At 36.6% G+C, this 19,030-nt stretch overlaps 2 protein-coding genes and 1 non-coding gene across 3 annotated transcripts; all 3 read left to right on the top strand.

Moving 5' to 3' along the window:
- Positions 1–239: 239 nt before the first annotated feature.
- On the top strand, positions 240–3,383 carry LOC132172344 (histidine-containing phosphotransfer protein 1-like). Its single transcript, XM_059583827.1, has 6 exons — positions 240–496; positions 917–1,047; positions 1,175–1,243; positions 1,462–1,533; positions 2,609–2,681; positions 3,080–3,383. The coding sequence occupies exons 1-6, from the start codon at positions 434–436 to the stop codon at positions 3,110–3,112; spliced, it is 441 nt and encodes a 146-aa protein (XP_059439810.1). The 5' UTR covers positions 240–433; the 3' UTR covers positions 3,113–3,383.
- Positions 3,384–7,576: 4,193 nt separating this feature from the next.
- On the top strand, positions 7,577–7,679 carry LOC132173145 (U6 spliceosomal RNA). Its single transcript, XR_009439242.1, has one exon. It is a non-coding gene; the product is annotated as a U6 spliceosomal RNA (small nuclear RNA).
- Positions 7,680–13,770: 6,091 nt separating this feature from the next.
- On the top strand, positions 13,771–16,057 carry LOC132170658 (LRR receptor-like serine/threonine-protein kinase GSO2). Its single transcript, XM_059581720.1, has one exon. It carries the CDS (start codon positions 14,552–14,554, stop codon positions 15,752–15,754), a length of 1,203 nt encoding a protein of 400 aa, XP_059437703.1. The 5' UTR covers positions 13,771–14,551; the 3' UTR covers positions 15,755–16,057.
- Positions 16,058–19,030: the final 2,973 nt, after the last annotated feature.

Genomic DNA, 19,030 nt, shown 5'->3' with positions numbered 1-19,030 from the left:
TTTTTAGTGTAGTTTATTTTAAATGAAAAAGATTAAAAATTAAACAAAAAATGACTTTTTGGATGGCTGTTTGGTGGCCGTTTATTTTGTGAGCCATTTAAAATAAATGGCCCACCAAAAAAAAAAAAAAAGAAAGCAAGCAGACTTTAATGTTATTTGGTGACATAAGTTCATGACCAAAACCAGTAAAGTCGTGAATGACTTTTGTCCTATCCCAATCTTGGCAAGTCTTTTGCACTCTTTCCCAAACAAGCCCTTAACCCTTTGAGCGTTTTGCACAGTGAAGAGACAGACCCGTCCTTATCTCTGATTACCACACTATTTAGCCAAAACCCTCCGACTCAGTGAGATTGAGGTCTGGTTCAGTGCCACGCATCGTTTTGTAGTCATTCTTGGCGACTGATAAAAGTCACAGTTGGAGCAGAAAGCGACCATGGACGTTATGAGCCAGTTGCGGAGGCAGTTGCTTGAACACACTGCTTTTCTGCGTAAAGAGGTCAGTCTTTTTTTAGAGATTGTTCGAAATATGATTGGGTGAAGTGGATCTCTAGGTGGGTTTGTTCTGTGAAGCCTCTGTTTGTTTCTTAGGATTATTATTATTATTATTATTATTATTATTATTATTATTATTTTCTGGGATTTTGGCATTTTTTTTATTGGATTAGTTTTGCCCGGAGGAATAGAGTGAATACTAGATACTGCCCAGAAGATAATTGAAGACGTGCTATGAATTTTCCATATTGAAAGACTTAAACTTGATCAAAAACACATGGAGGCTTTGAAGTTTTCCCGGAAAATTAGCCCTTTTTTTTCATTGAAGCAGACGGAATTTAAACTGATCTCTCTTCTTCTTTCATTCAATGTTTTTGGGCGTTAGAGGAATTCTAAATAAGGGGTTTTTGTTGGTGGTGAAAAGGGATTTTTGGACGACCAGTTTGAACAACTTCAGAAACTGCAAGATGAGAACAGCCCAGATTTTGTGGTTGAGGTTGTGTCGATTTTCTTTGAGGATTCTGAGAAGCTCCTCAACAACATGGCCAAAGCTCTGTGAGTGTTTCTTATTTATGTGGTTGATTTTGGAGAAACGTTGTTATTTATTTTGTATGTTTTGGGAGAAGGAAAGTACTTCACTTATAGGAGAAAATTATCATTGAATTCTTTTCCGCTTGTGTAGAGAACAAAAAATTGTGGATTTCAAACAGGTAGATGCCCATGTTCATCAGTTCAAGGGCAGTAGTGCCAGGTATTTGCCGATTTTCTGCTTTACTCTCTTTTTGTTTCTTGTCTGTGTATTAAAATGCCTGATATGGTTGTTTGTGCCAGGAAGAATCTGAACCTGGATCTGTTTATGTTTAGAAATTAAGATTGCATCCTAAAGAAATTATGGTTTTGTCTACTTTATTAATTTAATTTTTTGATGTCTTTGATTAAACTTTTGCTTTCTATATTCCCGTTTAACAGCATAGGTGCAATGAGAGTTAAAAATGTGTGCATTGAGTTCAGAAATTATTGTGAAGCCCAGAACGTTGAAGAGTGAGTTATCTCCATTCTCATCTTGCAGTTCTGTTTTCTCCCCATTCCCCACGCAACATAAAGTTTTCTGAGTTTATCCAATTTATATTTGATAATTTGTCTACGCGAAACCCCATGGACTAGTCTATTCATTGGTTGATTGAACTCAATTATGTCCAAAATTTGTAAGTCCTTGATGAGACCAGCAAAATTTTCTAATGAAATTCATGAATCTTTGAAAATTGTCTAACTCACTTGTGGCCATGATTTGTTTTAAAAACTACTAAAATGATCCAATTTTCAATATTATAGTTATTTCTTTCTTTCTTTGGGGCTTCTGGCTCTAATTGTCAGAAATCTTCCAATAGGGAGATTCTCTTATTTTGGTTCATCCAATATTTGGACTAGACTTGTGAGGTGCATTCAGTTTTAGCTGACAGTGGCAATGCCTTTTCACTCAAAACCATGAGTTGGTCATTTTCGTTAGACCTTATAGATGTTACTATCTGTTGAATATTTTGAATATTATTTATGTCTTCTTTGAAAGTTTTTCATAAATTAAAATAAAACCTTGAAAAACTTCACATCATGTCCTTTTCTTTGTTTTTTCAGTCAATAGAATTTGAAGACACCATTTGCTCCATGATTATTTTAACTCATTGCTAGGCCAAGACACCTATGGGATTCATAGTTCATTTAAGAGTCCGTCTGGCCGGCCAAGAGTGCATTTTTAAATAAAATTGTGAAAAGTGTTCCGTTTGGGGGCGTGTTTGAAAAAAATAGTGGTTTGAAACCACATACAAGGTGATACGTTTTTAAAAACGCAAAATTTTAAATGCCGAATAATGATTTTACCAAACACTTAATTATGTTTTTAAAATCGCTATTTTTTCAAACGACACGTTTTGAAACCGCTAAACCAAATGGACCTAAAAGTTCAGAGTTTTCTTAACAATCTTAATGTTACATGTGTGGATCTTGCTTGTCATGACATGCACAGACATCATACTACATGAAATCCTAAACATTATGAAGGGAGGATGTGACCATAATGGTTGCACCAGAATCTGAATGACTCAAGATTGTTTGGGTGCAGGTGTTTTAGATGTATGCAAAAGCTGCAATATGAGTACGTGTTACTGAAAAACCAGCTTGAATATTTATTCAGGGTGAGTATAAATTTCTATTGAAGGAAGACCCTTTTTGTTGGAATGTTTTTGATCATCCAGGGGACCAGGAAATACATTTGTATAATAGATGCTTGCTTCCTGGGAAAAATAACCTTTTGTATGCTCAAAACATCATTGAAACTATCAGCTGCCCCGTTGAAATTTCATTTTTTGGCTGTTTAAAACCCCATTTTTGTTCGAGCATATAATTTTTTTGTCTCCCCATGATAAAGAATCATTGAAGGGAGATCTCTTTCAATGCTCCCTCCTGGTGGATGTTCAAAAACATCCTTGAACAGCAGCCTGGTGGATGTTCAAAAACATTAGCTTATCAGTTTCTGTGGTAAATTATGTTTTATTATCATATCTTATTATTTCCCTCTGTTTGGTCACTGTAGGTGGAACAACAGATCCGAGCTGCTGGTGGGTAATCTTGGTGTCATCCCTACAGGCAGAAACGAGAAGTGAAGGATCGATTTGATGTTAGAGATTATATTTTTAATGAGCTTTACAGTATTGAAATTAATCCTCTTAGACTTACTACTGAAGGATTCCTCTAGATTTATGTCTAAAGCTTATACATACAAGAGAAAAATGCTAATGTGAATAAACAATTCTACCATTTTCTACAGAACATATAGTTTGTCTTGAACTTTGGATGTGAAAATATATGAATTAATCCTCGTAGACTTACTAAATTAATTTTGTTTTCACTGCTTAATTCCTTGCTGTGGTCCTGAAGTGGTCGTAACAATTGCAGCTTGCTCAGTTATTATGCTTGCTATTGAGGTTTGATGGTCCCAAATATGTTGGATGTTTATCTGGGCATACATCTCATCTATAGTAATGTCTTCCATGGTTCCTTGCTAGGTGGGTGTGTCACTTATCTCAGATTCCGGGATAGAGAAATGCTATATATACTTCGAAGTGCTTACGCCTTGATGTGATAGTAAAAATTACAATTAAATTTTGGACGGGTTAATATGTATTTTTACATTAATAATAATTTTTATTGCCACATCAGAGAATAAGCACTTCGAAGTAAGAGATAGAGAGTGGACCATTGGAATTAAAGTCCACCTACTTTAAATCAATCTTTATGTAGTTTTATTGAATGTGAACAGAGGATCCTATGGAATATTGGGAAATTTTTTGGGATATTACATTAGTGTCATGTGGCATGACACAGGTGAAAAATATAAGGAACAAAATTTGAGTGATGCACTGATATTAGGGATATTACAACTTTTACAACAAATTTATTTACAAACTAATGTGACAGTCCATAATAGGTAAAACAATTAATAAAAAATTTGGCTTATTAATTTCTCTTAATTATTTCATCAATTATGAATTATTACATCAATTTGTAAATGATTTTGTTGTAAAAATTGTAGTATGCTAAGTTTTTTTTTTAATTGTTTAGCGGCTGATTTGATAAATGGCACGCGAACTGCCAAACTAGAAACTTAATAATAACATTCAAAATTTTATAAGCTCTAATTTTTGGTTTCATGCTACCTGTGAGGTCTCAGTGTTATTTGATCCACAGATCACTTACATAGATCCTCCCATGTTTGTATCAAAATGACTACTAAGAGTAAGGAGGCAGAAATGATAATGTACAAATATACTCATGATTTTGATATTCAATTCATTTGTAATGTTAATCATTGGGGCCAGAATTAAAGAATTTAAAAGAAATGCACCTAAACAGACCTAGAAGAAAGATGACATAGTCCATCATTTTGCTGATTTAGAGGCATTATTTCCTAAATTATTTCAGGAAAAAAAAAAAATTATCAAACTGAGGAGATGTTGGTCCTTTTTCTGCCAAACCGCATAGGCAGGATTGAAGACCGAGTGGAAGAATTCTTCTTGGTCGTAAATTTAGGGAGACATGGTTCAGAACCATCCAATCATGACTCCTAAGTACGTAAATTTATGAGAATGTGAGGTACGATCTCTTCAGCTACATTGAACGTAAAAACGAATATGTTACGATCTTAGTGTACCACATGAATTACGTCTAATTTTGACTATGTGTATATAAGTTCTAGGGCACCTTTCCTTTGCAAGACAATTTTTAAAGGTGAGCTCTACTCAAGGTTTATAACATTTAGTATCAGAGCTAGCCACCATATCGAGGGATTCGAGTTACGGAGGGGACAACTTATGGACTAAATTAAAATACTAATAGGTGAGTAAAATGTTACAAACTTTGAGTAGAACTCACCCTTGAAAACTGACTTGCAAGAGAAGGGTGCCTAAGAGCTTGTATACACATGGTCAAAATTAGATTTAACCCATGTGGGACACTAAGATCGTAACATACCACTACGCTTCCGTGGCCGACGGTCACAATGGCCCACTCTATCGACACTGACCCCATGGCAGCCCTTTCTCTTTTGGCGGCTTCACTCACCTATCAATATTTTAACTTAGCTCATAGGTCGTCTCCTCGAATCCCTCGACATGTTAGCTAGCTCTGGTACCATATGTAACACCCCACTCTAAATGATATGATGTTATCCGCTTTGGGCCAAGCCCCCACGTTTTTATTTTATTTTTTTATTTTTATGATATTTTAATTTATAGCAAGACTTGGGCGGATCATTGGAGACATGTCACCCATGCGCTTAGTATCTTGAAGGCCCACCAATTATTTATGAGAAGGGATAAGTGCCACTTTGGCAAATCCAAATTCTACTACTTAGGCCACATAATTTCCCAGCATGGGGTCATCATGGACCCAGGAAAAATCGCATCCATCATGGATTGGCAGCAACCCATGTCTCTAAAGGCCTTAAGGGCTTCCTTGGGTCTCACAGGATACTATTGCAAGTTTATCCGTGGATATGATGCCATTACTAGCTTTACCCGATTTCTCCAAGACCTTTGTTGTAGAATGTGATGCTTCGGACTTAGGAATTGGGGCAGTCTTGTTACAAAACAATAGGCCAATTGCCTACTTCAGTAAGGCTATAAAAGGGCACAAAGTTGGACTTTCTACTTACGAAAAGGAGATGATGGCCTTAGTTTCAGTCGTTCAGAGATGGAGACCTTACCTGTTGCGCTCAAAGTTTATCATTCGGATTGATCAAAGAAGCCTCGAGTTCCTCATGAGTCAAACAATTTCCACCACAGCCCAGCAGAGATGGTTGGTAAAATTGATGGGTTATGATTATGAGATTGAGTATAAGCGAGGCAAAGAAAATTCTATTGCAGATGCCTTGTCCAGAGTTGAAACACCAGGGCGTCTTTCGGCTCTTTCTCATCCGGTGCCCCATTGGGTAGAGCCCATTCAGGTTGAAACACAAGCCTTGGTTCGCCGCATTGAATTAGATGAGGCCGTGGGGGCATGACAATACAAAGATGGGCTGATATTTTTTTTAAGAGCCATATCTATTTAGCTTCAGGGTCTTCCTTAATTAGACCCATCATTGCTGAGATACATGACGGCAATCATGAAGGATTTTTCAAAACTCCGAAGCGTTTGAAGCCTATCTTCTATTGGCTTGAAATGAAGGAATCTGTCAAGGCATTCATTCGTCACTGGGAAGTATGCCAACGGCACAAGACTGAAACCACCCAACCAACCGGCCTCTTGCAACCCCTTTCTATTTCGACTAAGGTTTGGGCCGATGTTTCTATGGACTTCATTGATGGCTTACTCAACTCCAATGGAAAATTCACCATCTTATAAGTAGCAGTCGACAATAAGCATCATAAATTAAGAAAGGCAGTTCAATGTTGGTGACTAGGTATATTTGAAACTGCAGCCTTACAGACAACTTTCCAAGCTTGCTGCCAAATATTTCCTAGCTCAATCTCCATAAGGAATCCAATTAAGCTGCATCCAATCTTCCACGTTTCAGTCCTCAAGCCTCATGTTGGTCAAGACACTGCTATTAATTTCTTCAGCTTTACCCGAAGATCTCAGTCCTCAGATTCATCCTCAAACCTCTTGTCCACTGGGTCGGTTATTCCCCATCAGATCCTACATGGGAAAACGAGGCTGACTTTGTTTCTCCCTTGAGATATACTAGAATCGAATAAAAACTTTATATTTTGCCTATAAAAGTTCATGTGACAAGATGCCACATCATCTTCTTTTTGTTGTATTTTTTTATCTACAAAAAATGTGATGTAACATTTTGCCACATGAACTTTTATGAGCAAAATGTGAAAATTTTATTAGATTATAATATTTCTCTTCTCGGTTTAGTGTATTAGTATCCAAATATCTTAAATACTAACATATCAGGTATAGGGGACTCTGGGTCTCTCAAAAATTCAAGCTCATTACTCTATTTAAATATGCTAACTTAAGCATCAGAGTGTTTCCAATCAAAGTCAAAAATCTTTTGACGCTGTTACTATATTACATGTCGAGCCGTATACAAATTTCTAAAACCAAACAGAGTTTTTATTGAACAATTATACGGACGATTGCAACCAACTAATAATTTTGCCTAGCTCACATCCCATTGCCATTGGCTTTGTGGGTTTTATTTCATTTTTTTTAATGAGGTTTTAGTAGTAAAACTTATTTGACGTTCACGTAAAGGGTCTTTTAATACTCAAAATAAATACATAAAGCCAAAAAAAAGAAAAGATAGAAGAAGCTTTTTTTTTTTCCCGATTAATTATTAATTAATAGCCGCGACACTGACACACGTGGAATCTACCGCTACAATTTGATTGATGTGCTTCAAAGGCGCAAACCAGCGATTCAGATTTGCCTACAACCACGATAGTTTGGCGTGGTCTGTCCCATTAGTCAAGACGCAAGCTAAGTACGCGTTTAGTTCAGTTGGGAGCCAACTAGTCCCACATTGTTTAATTACAAGAATGTAGACGTGTTCTTATAGAAAAGAAGAGCAGTATAGCTTGTCCCTTCGGGGACATCCGATAAAATTGGAACGATACAGAGAAGATTAGCATGGCCCCTGCGCAAGGATGACACGCATAAATCGAGAAATGGTCCAAATTTTTTTTGTCCTTTTTCCCTCGTCGATCTTGCAAAGCATAGCTGTGATTCTATGGCTTCTTCTGTCTCTGGGTCTTGCTCAAACAGTAAGGCTGATATTTTGCTCATCTTCTTTTGGATTCCGGTTGAATTGAGTTTCCATATTCTGCAATTGGATTTATTTTTTTTTATTTTTCTAAAGATGCCTCCTTTTTCGTTCGTCTTCCCAAATTGAATTGAGTTTATATATATTCTGCAATTGGGTTTAATTTTTTATTTATTTATTTTGCCAAAGATGCCTCCCTTTTTCTCTCGGTTCACAGTGGTGATAGTTATTCGTGTATTTTGGTTTTAGAACAGATTGATATTTGGTGCAATTTCGAGTTCTGAGTTGATATTTGAAGCTCGGAACGTTTTGTTTTTGAACTGCTGGAGATTTTTGGATGTGCCAAGACTCAAGAGGGGTTATTTGTCGAGCCATTTATGAACATGATATGGCTTTTTCTTTAATCAGCAAGAGAGGCATTGCCTGCATTTACCTTTTCTTTTTTTTTTGAAAGAAGAACATAAAAAATGGTTTTTGTGGGTGTGGGAATCTTCTTCTTAGCTGCCTTTGAGATTATCATATGGTTTCAGATTTTCATTGTCCAATGTTAAATTACCCTATTTGCATTATTTTAAGAGTGTTTGTGGATTAATGGATGTGCACATTATGCCATGCAGGCGACCTCTCTCATGTGGAACTTGTGTATTGCTTTCAAACTGGATAACAACCTCATCAGGTAAATTTCAGTCTGGCTTAATGGTTGTTAAATTATCATAAGCATGTAATTCTTTTATTAATAAATTGCGTATATCTACCCAATTATTTGCATGTTTTTGACAATGAAATGCAAAAATAAGACCCGGATTTGTAGTTTTGGCCTTAACGCTGAGAAAGAGTGAAGAATGACATTATCGATCAATTCGATCACCGGCCCATAGAACACATGATCGCTTCTTTTTCTATCATTGAAGTTCACCAGATAGATGGGTTTTACACCTTGAACATCATAGACTGATTATAGGCTGAACCAATGTTCTGTGGAGATGGTCTCAGTTGTTGGTCTGCCTTCAGGAACCAAGTAGGCAAAGAGTGTAGATTATGCATTTATTTAATTACCTCTTCTTCTTTTTTCCTGTTTATATAAACATATGGTGATTGAGTTTAGTTTGATAGTTTTTTCATACTTCAGACTGTCAATCTCAGCTCCTGACAAATCTTGGTGCCACTGGCACAAGTAATTGTGGACTCCATTTTTGCCAAGATTTAAGGTCAAATGACTCTATAAGCTAGCAGCTCTTTAGGTACCAGTGCTTGTTCTGACTGTCATGCTTTAAGAATTTGCTTTAGTTAATTAATTTGGTAGATGGGTTATTGCAAACATTTTAAGAAGCAGCTGAAAAATAACATTGGCAGAAATAAGGACATCAATTCAGTAAATTTTGTCCACAACAAAGAAAAGAAAAGAAAAATAAAAACAAAAAGGAAAAGAAGAAGTGAATAGATAGAGAACCTAAGATTACTTATAAAAAGAATAGATATAGAACCTAAGATTACTTATAAAAAAAATAGATCTAGAAACTAAGATTCAGCTAGGCATTACTCTGATGTTTTTTGGTTAAAGATTGGAAGTAGATTTGCTTGTCAATGTTCATTATGTTGACTACGCAGATGAGGTTATGACGAGCCTTATTTCCTCAGATTTAAATCGTCTTTTTAAAGGGAAAGAAAATAAGATTCCTGGTTCCCTATTCCCTAAAATAGGCAATAATTCCAGCGTTTTTTTTTTCTTCCTGATTTTAATGACTCATCTCTGTTTTTGATATTTTTCTTACAGCATTGATAGTTAGCTGGTTGTGTTTTCCTTTTATAATTTTTCGTTCTGTTTTTGTTTCCATTTTTCTTTTGAGTAAACAGAGTGATTCTTCAGTGTAATCAACAACCATTACAGCCTACATCAAACCACAACCATGCAAATTTCGGAGCAAGTCTGAGATGGAAAAACTGCGATTAGTAGGAGCAAAATTTACTAAACTCAGATGGAATTAACATGTGGAATTCGAGGAAATGTGTAAGTTCAAAATACTTACCCTCAGATGACATTGCTATGAAGAGGAATGACAGGAGAAGCACTGCAACAGCCATGGAAAGAGAGAGTGGTTTGTTTGACTGTTGATTGCATCGATGCTTTGCACACGGTTTTATACATATGAAGATTGCATCAATGTAAAGGGGCAAAATGGCTCGATAGTTGCCATATTCTACTGACGTAAATATCCACATGAAGTTTTTAGCAATGCAGAGCTTCTCTTTCAAACTGGCGTCTGGAATGAACCTATCTGATACTCCATTTGATACGGGTGGAGCTCAGATACTCTAACAAGCTACTTATGCTGGAAGTTCATTGATGATTCCCTTAGAATTGAGGGAAAGTGGGGGAAGAAGAATGATGGGATGGGAGCTTTTTGCTTAAAAGACAAGGGTGACAGTGTAGGTTAATCTTGAGGTTTTGGGTTCAAGGGTCAGTCACTTCTTTTGATCCTCCAGGTTCTCTTTCCCTCTCGTATTATTTGATTTTGAAAAAAATGTGAGAAAAAGGTCTCTCTTCTTTAATTTTTAGTCTCTTAAGTTCATTGATTGTAAGAATCTTCACTTAAATATGTTTTGATTGGATTTGATTTACTGATTGAGGGTCATTGGTTGAGATTAGCCAACTTCCATTTCCATCATGGCTGCAACCACCAGCTTCGCTGCCTACATTTTCGCTCGGCTTTCTACCTTCGAAGTCTCCCTCCTCCGGAACAACGAAGTGTTAATTGTCTGTTTATATTGTTGATTTGCTTGTATTTGGTTATGTTTTTTTTTCTTCTTCTGGGTTTTGTTGCTATAACGTTTGGTAATTGGTGGTGTAGTTCGGTTCTTTCTGGTGTACTTAAAAGATGAATAAATAGCCTACTTTTATTTATTTATTTTGGCTTTGTGGAATTTGAGGTGACAAGTGCTGTGGAAAGTGCAATCAAAGTAAATATCTGTTTTTTCTGTGCTGATCTGTTTTTCTGTGTTTTTTTGTTATGCTTGATGATTGAGCGGATGAATGGGGCATAGTTTCCTTCATTTACATTTATTGACTTTATCACTTCTTTGATGCCATTGGTGTAAAATTGGTTTCATACACGTATAATGATATATATATATATATATATATAAACGAGCCTATTGAAATTTGAGTATTAGTCACTTAAACTATGAGTTAGTGGTAATGTTCATTGTCATTAAAGTTTCTCCAATTTTAGTTAATCTTAACTTTAAAATTCATATGCTTATCACATTATCATATGATCAAAAAAGCTATTCTTTTCTGATGGCATGATAAACATAAAACAATGAAGATTAAATATCATAAAAATTGAAAGAAAAAAAAAATAGTAGTGAGGATTAATGACAACTAATTATAAGATTAAGAGAATTTCATATTTAAATTTTATGAGACATTGAAGGTGATTCTATCAACTCAAACAAATGTATTAACGAACAACACAAAAACACTTCTCGAAATACATAAACAATTTTCGTTTTAATGTCACATCAACATTTTGTTTTTAAAAAAGAAAATAGATGAATGCTACGATTTATTCTGGTGTTCACTTGATCATAAAAAACAATATTTACCAGAATCAGAAAAACACCAAGAAGAACCGTACCAAAAGATAAAACAAAAAACACCCCTTTAAAGACATTCACAAACAATAAAAAGAATGTAGCCTGGCTGGAAGAAAAGGACAGCACAACGAAGTTACATAAATGAGGATGCTGGTTGCATAAGAAGAAGAGAGTGTAAAATCCAAAAAAACCCTACGCCCATCAAGGAAGGGGGGAAGGCCATTTACCAGAAAACTCCATATGATGAGACGTACTTGTGGTGGTTGTGTTTGGTGCAATCTTCACGCATCCCCATGCAAAACTCAACGTGGTGGGCCATATTAGATGAGGCCCATTAGGGTTGGGTAGGATTGGGTTGCCCAACCCCACCTCAATTACCTGCCTCCATCTCCATGCTTGCCAAGTAAATCTGGGTGGCATGAGTTAATGATTCTTTATGCTTTGTTGGAAACATATTCTTTTATGCATTTATAACAACTTTCTATATATGGTCTTACCGTAGGTATTTGGATCTTCTCCGATTGATTTCAAGCGGAAAGGAATCGGTCATCTTTAGGTGGATTGTGTTGAAGTATGAGTATAAGATCAATTTAATTAAATGGGTTATACTCTTCAACCTTAATCTGTTAATTTTGTGTTGGGTTCGTGTAGAGTTTGTGGGCCATGTAAAAAATTGTCTTTAAAGAGATATAAGAATAACAAAATGAAGAGTTGAAATGGGCCTTATAAAATTGCTTTATATTGATGATTGATACTTAATATAGCTAGGAAATAGTTCCATACTTCCATGTGTAGCTAATAACTCATAATAATTAATGGGTCACCGTCTAGCCTATCTTGTCTAGAAATGTTGTACACTTGATCAACCACATCTTTGATGAGGCTCATTTGGAGGTTAGAAACCATTGAATTTGATCCCACAAACTCTCTTTTCTTTTTCCTTTTTCCTTTTTCCTTTGCATTTTTCTTTCATCCCACAATCTTATGTTTCAAGTTCTACTTTCTTACCATATTTGTTGACATTTTGAGACCTAACGTGTACTAGAAGAAAAGATTACTGTAGGGTTTTCAGCGGTATCTTTTGACTCTTTCAAACTTCAGAAATTTGAGAGCAAGAAAAAGGGTGAAGAAGAGCAGAGATTATCAGGAGGATGTACAGTATAAATTAACTTTTTATCAGGTTGTTAATTTGATATGGACTAGGCAAGCAGTAGAGTATAACTTTATTGTATTCCACTGCCTATTTCCTTTCATTGGGTCCACGAAAGGGCTGTGCCATATTCCCACATAATGCTAACAAATATTTTTTGTTTTATTTTTTATTTTTATCTTTTGTTTTCTATTTTAGAGTAAAAAATATTAACAAATAACTTAAAACATTCTCTCCTCATAGTGGTTATTGGTGTTACCTAGCAATAGTACCAGTAGGGTTGAAGGGTATTGCAAGGGTGGTGCTGACTCGTGCATCTATTCATATTCCTTCTTGGGGTTTGTTCAGGATTGAAGGGTCTCGTGAAGGATATGCATCTAATATCCTTTGTTTTGGTAATTTAGTCGCTTTATGCGGCCCATTTCTTAGCTTTTGCTCAAGATATAGAGGTCCGAGTCCTTTATGGTTCATTGGGATCATTATTGGACTCATTGCCTATTTTCTATTTACAATTTCGGCACTGTTTATTTTGTTTCGAATTTATTGTTGAGAGCCCACCCGTTTTGATATTTTGTTTAGTTGTTCTCCTCTTTTTTGCAATGGAATGTACTTAAAATAAATAAATAAATAAAAAATCCCAAATTGCTGATCTTTTACCAAGTCTTTCTTTCTACTCCCATTATTGATGCTTCAGCATTATAGGGTGGGCAAGCTGTGGACCAATCTAGCCGTATTCCCTTTCCAAGAGACTTAAATGTGTTAAAGGAGGAAGCTTCTTTAAATAAAATGCACTGATATTGGTAAACCACATCTTTCATAAGAGGAAGACATAAATAGATTGGGTGAAGGCCGATTTGTGGTGGGAAATATTTGTTCTTACCTTATTCCATCCATTCTTAGAAAATATATAGACAATAATGGTTGCGGATTAGATTTGGCCACAACCCAAATCTCCAATGTGCATGATAATATGCAAATTTTGGCTGCCTTGTCAAATTTTAATCATATGTATATATATATTTTTAGACGTTTTCTCATTGTAAATTGGTTTTTAAGTGCGAGTTTTACGTTTGTGGGTTCAATTTCCTTTTTTATTTTATTTTTTTGGGTTTTGTTTAGGCTCTTTAGAGGTAAAAATGGCCATTAGTTGCTGATAATCTTGCCGTTAACATTGAAAAACCAACCTCTAGCTGTGGATTAACCTAAAAAAAAAACATTTCAATTATATAAACCAAATTAAAGACCCAACATTGTTTAAGAGAGTTAAATTCAACAGAAAACTACATGGGCACCGTCTACTTTGTTGTCGTACTAACAAAAATTGCAGATACCTTGTGAGGTTTGAGCCAAAAGCCTAGAAGCTCACCCCCACGAAACGACAACCAGTAGTAGCATCCACGAACACAGCTTCCTCCACGTTGACTGCTCACGTGTCAACCCCAGGAAGCCGGTGAGGTATTATTGCTTGCCGCAGAAGTGTCACCCTCACCCGTTACAGATGGCTCAACCTCGTAGTCACGTGATCCCCATCCGACCTGTCACCCGAACCTCACGCTCGGCCCCTGTCCACGTAGGCTCGGACAACCGTTTACGCCCGACTCTCTTCCCAATAAAGAAACAAATACTCCAGATTAGAAATAAAAGAAATTAATAAACGAGCGAATAAAATAATGTTTGTCTCAGTAAATCACACACGGAAACAAAATATCAGTAGCAGTCATTGCGTCTTCTCTGAGAAGCCAAAATAATGAAAAGGCAAAGCCTTTGAGAGTAGCAGAAGAAACTTCTTCATTCTTCAAGATTCAATGCTAGCTTGCTTTCCAAGCCAACCATTTCCTTTTCTCTCACGCACAAAAAGCTTCCCTTTTTTTGATGCTTGTTGTAGTTGTAGTTCCGTCAACAATAAAAGCTTTCACGCCGTTTCCCACGAGAAACCGGCCTGATCATCTCACGGAAAAGCATTTCTATTCCACCATCACTCTCGCCTATAAAAACCCATTTCCCACTCGCATTCAGTGACTCAGTACTCAGTAGCCGCTTCTTCTATGGCAAAGATAAGGGCTCTGGGGCTTTGCTTTGTGCTTGCTTTGTGTCTGTTGCAATGCGGTCATCTGTGGGTGTTGGCGATTCTGAACCCGGTTGATTTTCTGGCTCTGCAATCCATCAGGAAAGCTCTCGACGACTTGCCCGGCTCCAACTTCTTCGCTTCCTGGGACTTCACGTCTGACCCATGTAATTTCGCCGGGGTTTACTGTGGCTCCGATAAGGTTATTGCGCTCAATCTGGGTGATCAGAGGGCCGGGTCTCCGGGTTTGACGGGTCGGATCGACCCTGCGATCGGGAAGCTCTCTGCTCTAGCGGAGCTCACGGTCGTTCCGGGTCGAATCTACGGCGCTCTGCCACAGTCGGTTTCGCAGCTGAAGAGCCTCAGGTTCCTCGCCATCAGCGGGAACTTCATCTCCGGCAATATTCCGTCGAATCTCGGCGGTCTCCGGAGCCTCCGGACCCTCGACCTCAGCTACAACCTGTTCGCGGGAGGAATCCCCCGGTCCATCAGTACACTACCGGAGTTATCCAATGTCATCCTCTGCCACAACCGCCTCTCCGGTTCGGTACCTCCGTTTCACTCCCAGAGCCTGACCCGACTCGACCTCAAGCACAATGCTCTCTCCGGTTCACTCGGACAGGACTCTCTGCCTCCCTCTCTCCAGTACCTCTCGCTCTCCTGGAACCGGCTCAGTGGACCCCTGGACCGGCTCTTGACCAGGCTCAACCGGCTGAACTACCTGGACCTGAGCATGAACCAATTCTCGGGTACCATCCCGGGTCGGATATTCACGTTCCCAATCACCAGCCTCCAATTACAGCGCAACGTCTTTTCGGGTCCGGTCCAACCAGTTGACCAGGTGAGCATTCAGACCGTTGATCTCAGCTACAACCGGCTGTCGGGACAGATCTCTCCAATGCTCTCGACCGTACAGAATCTATACCTGAATAACAACCGGTTCACGGGTCAGGTACCGGCAAGCTTCGTGGACCGGTTACTGGCTGCTAGCATACAGATACTGTATTTGCAGCACAATTATCTGACGGGGATCCAGATCAATCCAACGGCTGATATTCCAGTGAGCAGTTCGCTGTGTCTACAGTATAATTGTATGGTCCCGCCCGTTGAGGCACCCTGTCCGTTGAAGGCTGGGAAGCAGAAGACAAGACCTACAGCGCAGTGTAACGAGTGGAAGGGGTAGAGCTGGAAATTCGATACTTTTCTTTCTGCCTTCTGGGGGCAGAATGGGAAGCTCAGAAACACATTGGTCTATTTTTGTCGGGTTAATTCATTTATTATTTTTGTTATATGGTGCCTGAAATTCGGAATAAGGAGATTTGTGGATACCTAGAAATGTTTTGCTCAAACAAAAAAAGTGTAAGCTATTTAAGGGACTTTATTATTATTATTATTATTATTATTATTATATAGTCCTTTTTTCCCCTCTTTTTTGATTTATGTTTTTTTGATTTATTATTTATTGTGATTTGCTTTATTAGTTTAATCTTTTGTCAGTTAAGTTCTATTATTTTTCATCTTAATTAGAAAAGAGAAAAATTAATTCAATGTAAAAAAGGGAGCTCGTGATAAATTTGTTGTTAATAATAAATAAAACATTGCATCAAATTCAACTAAAGAATTAATAATTGGACAACCACATTTTTTAATAGAAGACAATATTGAAATAATAAAATGAAAAAATATTAATCATCAGATTTTTAATGATATTTAGGTGTGTAATGTAATACAAGTATTTCTAATGAAGAAAAAGAAAAAGAGGAAGTGAGCAATATCAAATTTTATTTTTACAAATATTTATGATCCGGCTTAGTGGAAGAATATCGATACAAAATTAAGAGATCTATTGATAGACTGAATAGTCTTCAGTAATGGAAAATAGTTCACATTCGGAAGGAGGCGAGCGAAGCAACAAGCAGCGATCCATAAGTCTCTTTTAACAAAGTGTGCTTAAAAAAGAGTCACATCTTTATTTAAAGTATTATACTTTCGGAGCAAGATTAATTGTTGTGTTTTTAATAGAATGATAGTTCACTTAAAAAAAAAAGTTTAATTAGAGGTAATGATCTAAATTTTCATAAGGACAAAAAAAAAAGAAAAAAAAAAGAAGAAGACATTTGTCTATGACATATACATTCAAAAATTATCAAATAGACAAAAACATAATTGAAGATTTTTTTTTTATTTTTTTTTTATTTTTATTTTTTTAACTATGATTGAAGAAGTTATGTAAATATAAACTAATACTCCAATTAAAATACCAAAGTATATAAAAGAAAATATTATTTTTAAATGCTTACATTGCTTATGGAATATTATCAACAATACTCGTAATAATTGCTTGTATAGAAACATTTTATTTATAATCGACTATGCTAGAAGACATATTAGATGGATTAATATTGAGAAAAAAAAAATTTTAAAATTTTTTTCATATTGAATAGTTGTTATCTCTAACTTTGTAACGCCCTAGTCTCATATTGGGAAGATGAGAAGTAGTCCACATAAGGTAGGTAGTTTATAAAAATAGTCATGAGTGCTAAGTCTCACATTGTCTAGTTACTAGATAGAACAGAGCTTTATAATGAATTATAAGGAAACTCCAAATTGACTAATCTTTTTGAGATGGTAGCGCAGATGCGGCTAACACTTTTTTCTGGGTCATTACATATGATATCTGGGTGTGGAAAATATGATATGTTTATATGGAATATGCTATTCTTAAATGATATGAAGCGTTTGGAGGTAAACTCAATATTAAAATAGTGTGGACCAGACCCAAAACGGACAATGAGTGTTATCTCATATTCTCATACATGGGCTCCGACAGTAGCTGAAATCATTGTGTGTCGATCAATGGATCAAAATACTTTGTTTTGTAGTTGTTGTATTTCATTTGCTTTTGCAACAAGAAAGAAGGTAGTGGGGAAAAACTTTGTGCTTTTTCGGCTTTTTTGTATGCACGGGCTTCTGTGAATGCATTATCATCATTGGGGGCCAGCTAGCTGAGTGTAAAACTAACCTTCCTTCATCACCATTTATAGAAGATTGATGATATTTGCTCAAAATTAACTCAATCCCCGAAGAGATCCATGAATGATGATGATATTTTTGGATGGATCTACGAACTGGGTCGTAAGAATTCTTTCAATCGGGTCGTAAGAAGCACTTGTTATTATAAAATTATGTGTTTGTTATCAATAATGGACTCAATTGGGGTGAGAAATTTATGTCATTTTTTTTTTTAATAACAAGGCATGGATGTGAGATTAGGTGGGGTTAGATAGTGATTGGTGAAGTTTGGGCATCGGGACATAGAGAAGAGAGCAAAATTACTAGGAAGCAGTTAGCACAAAAGGTCAATCTAGAAGCCTTTTGTGTTTGTTTTTTTAAAACTCATTTGGGTATGTTGAGTCGTTGGGGTGTACAACTTAGCACGTGCCACATGGGTGTAAAAACACATTCCCCATGAGGCCAATGATGACCTCTTTTGGAACCAATGGTCAACACCTAATTTCTTTTACTTTTTTTTATTTTTTATTTATTTTTTATATTTCATGCTTTTTGCCCTTTGGGTCGGGCTTTGTTTAGCAAAGCCTTTCCTTTTCCTTTGTCTCTTTCATGTTTGTTGTTAATTGTCACAACAGTTTTTTTAAAAGAAAGTTAGCAATCGAGGTTGTTCAGAAGTGTCGATAGAAAATAATTTTGATACTTAAGTCAATAGTGTTTGAGATTAAAAATATGAATGCTTTGGTCCGGGTACGAGTCTTAAGTTTAGGGTTTAAAAAATTCTAGATACCTTGTTTGGACTTACTTTTTATATTGATTTTGATGTAATTGGCTTTACTGTCACGTTTCCGCCTTTGCGTATGAGTGCCGTCCGTAATGGCCTAAGCTTAAGCGTCCATCATCTCATAAATCAAGAGTGTATAGTATGTAGTGGACTTTACTAGTAAAAGAGTGGATCTCCTGCTATGTGAGCACAACAAGACCGGGCCAACGAACCAATTTCAAGCGTTGATTTGTAAGTTTTGTGGACCGTGTGGGCCCGTCGTCCCAACTCATAACACATTTGCTAACACTGTCATCTAAAAGAAAAGAAGACATGATTGGTTGGAAATTAAGTACTAAAAATGACAGACACAGTTAGCTTGTGCAGAAAGGCAATATGGGTTAAGTTAATGAAGTAATAATCAACAAAAAGTAGGGCACTGAGTGATTGTTATATATAAGGTTGAAGCTTCTCTTCAAAAAGTGGGGGCCCTTGGTCTTTTATGTTCCCTCATTATTCTTATAGCCTCTACTCTGTAACAACTCCATCCCTTTATTTCCCCATAGAAAATCCTCATTGATTATGTCATAATTTCTTTCTATTGCTTTCTCTGAAATATTTGACCATAATCTAAGTAGGGTCCTCATTGTTCATGTTCCCTCGTCATCATGCTTCTCCCCCACCCCC

This window comes from Corylus avellana, chromosome ca2, assembly GCF_901000735.1.
Source record: "Corylus avellana chromosome ca2, CavTom2PMs-1.0".
NCBI lineage: Eukaryota > Viridiplantae > Streptophyta > Magnoliopsida > Fagales > Betulaceae > Corylus > Corylus avellana.
The sequence above is the reverse complement of the archived record's forward strand: the minus strand, read 5'-3'. Positions and strand labels throughout refer to the sequence as shown.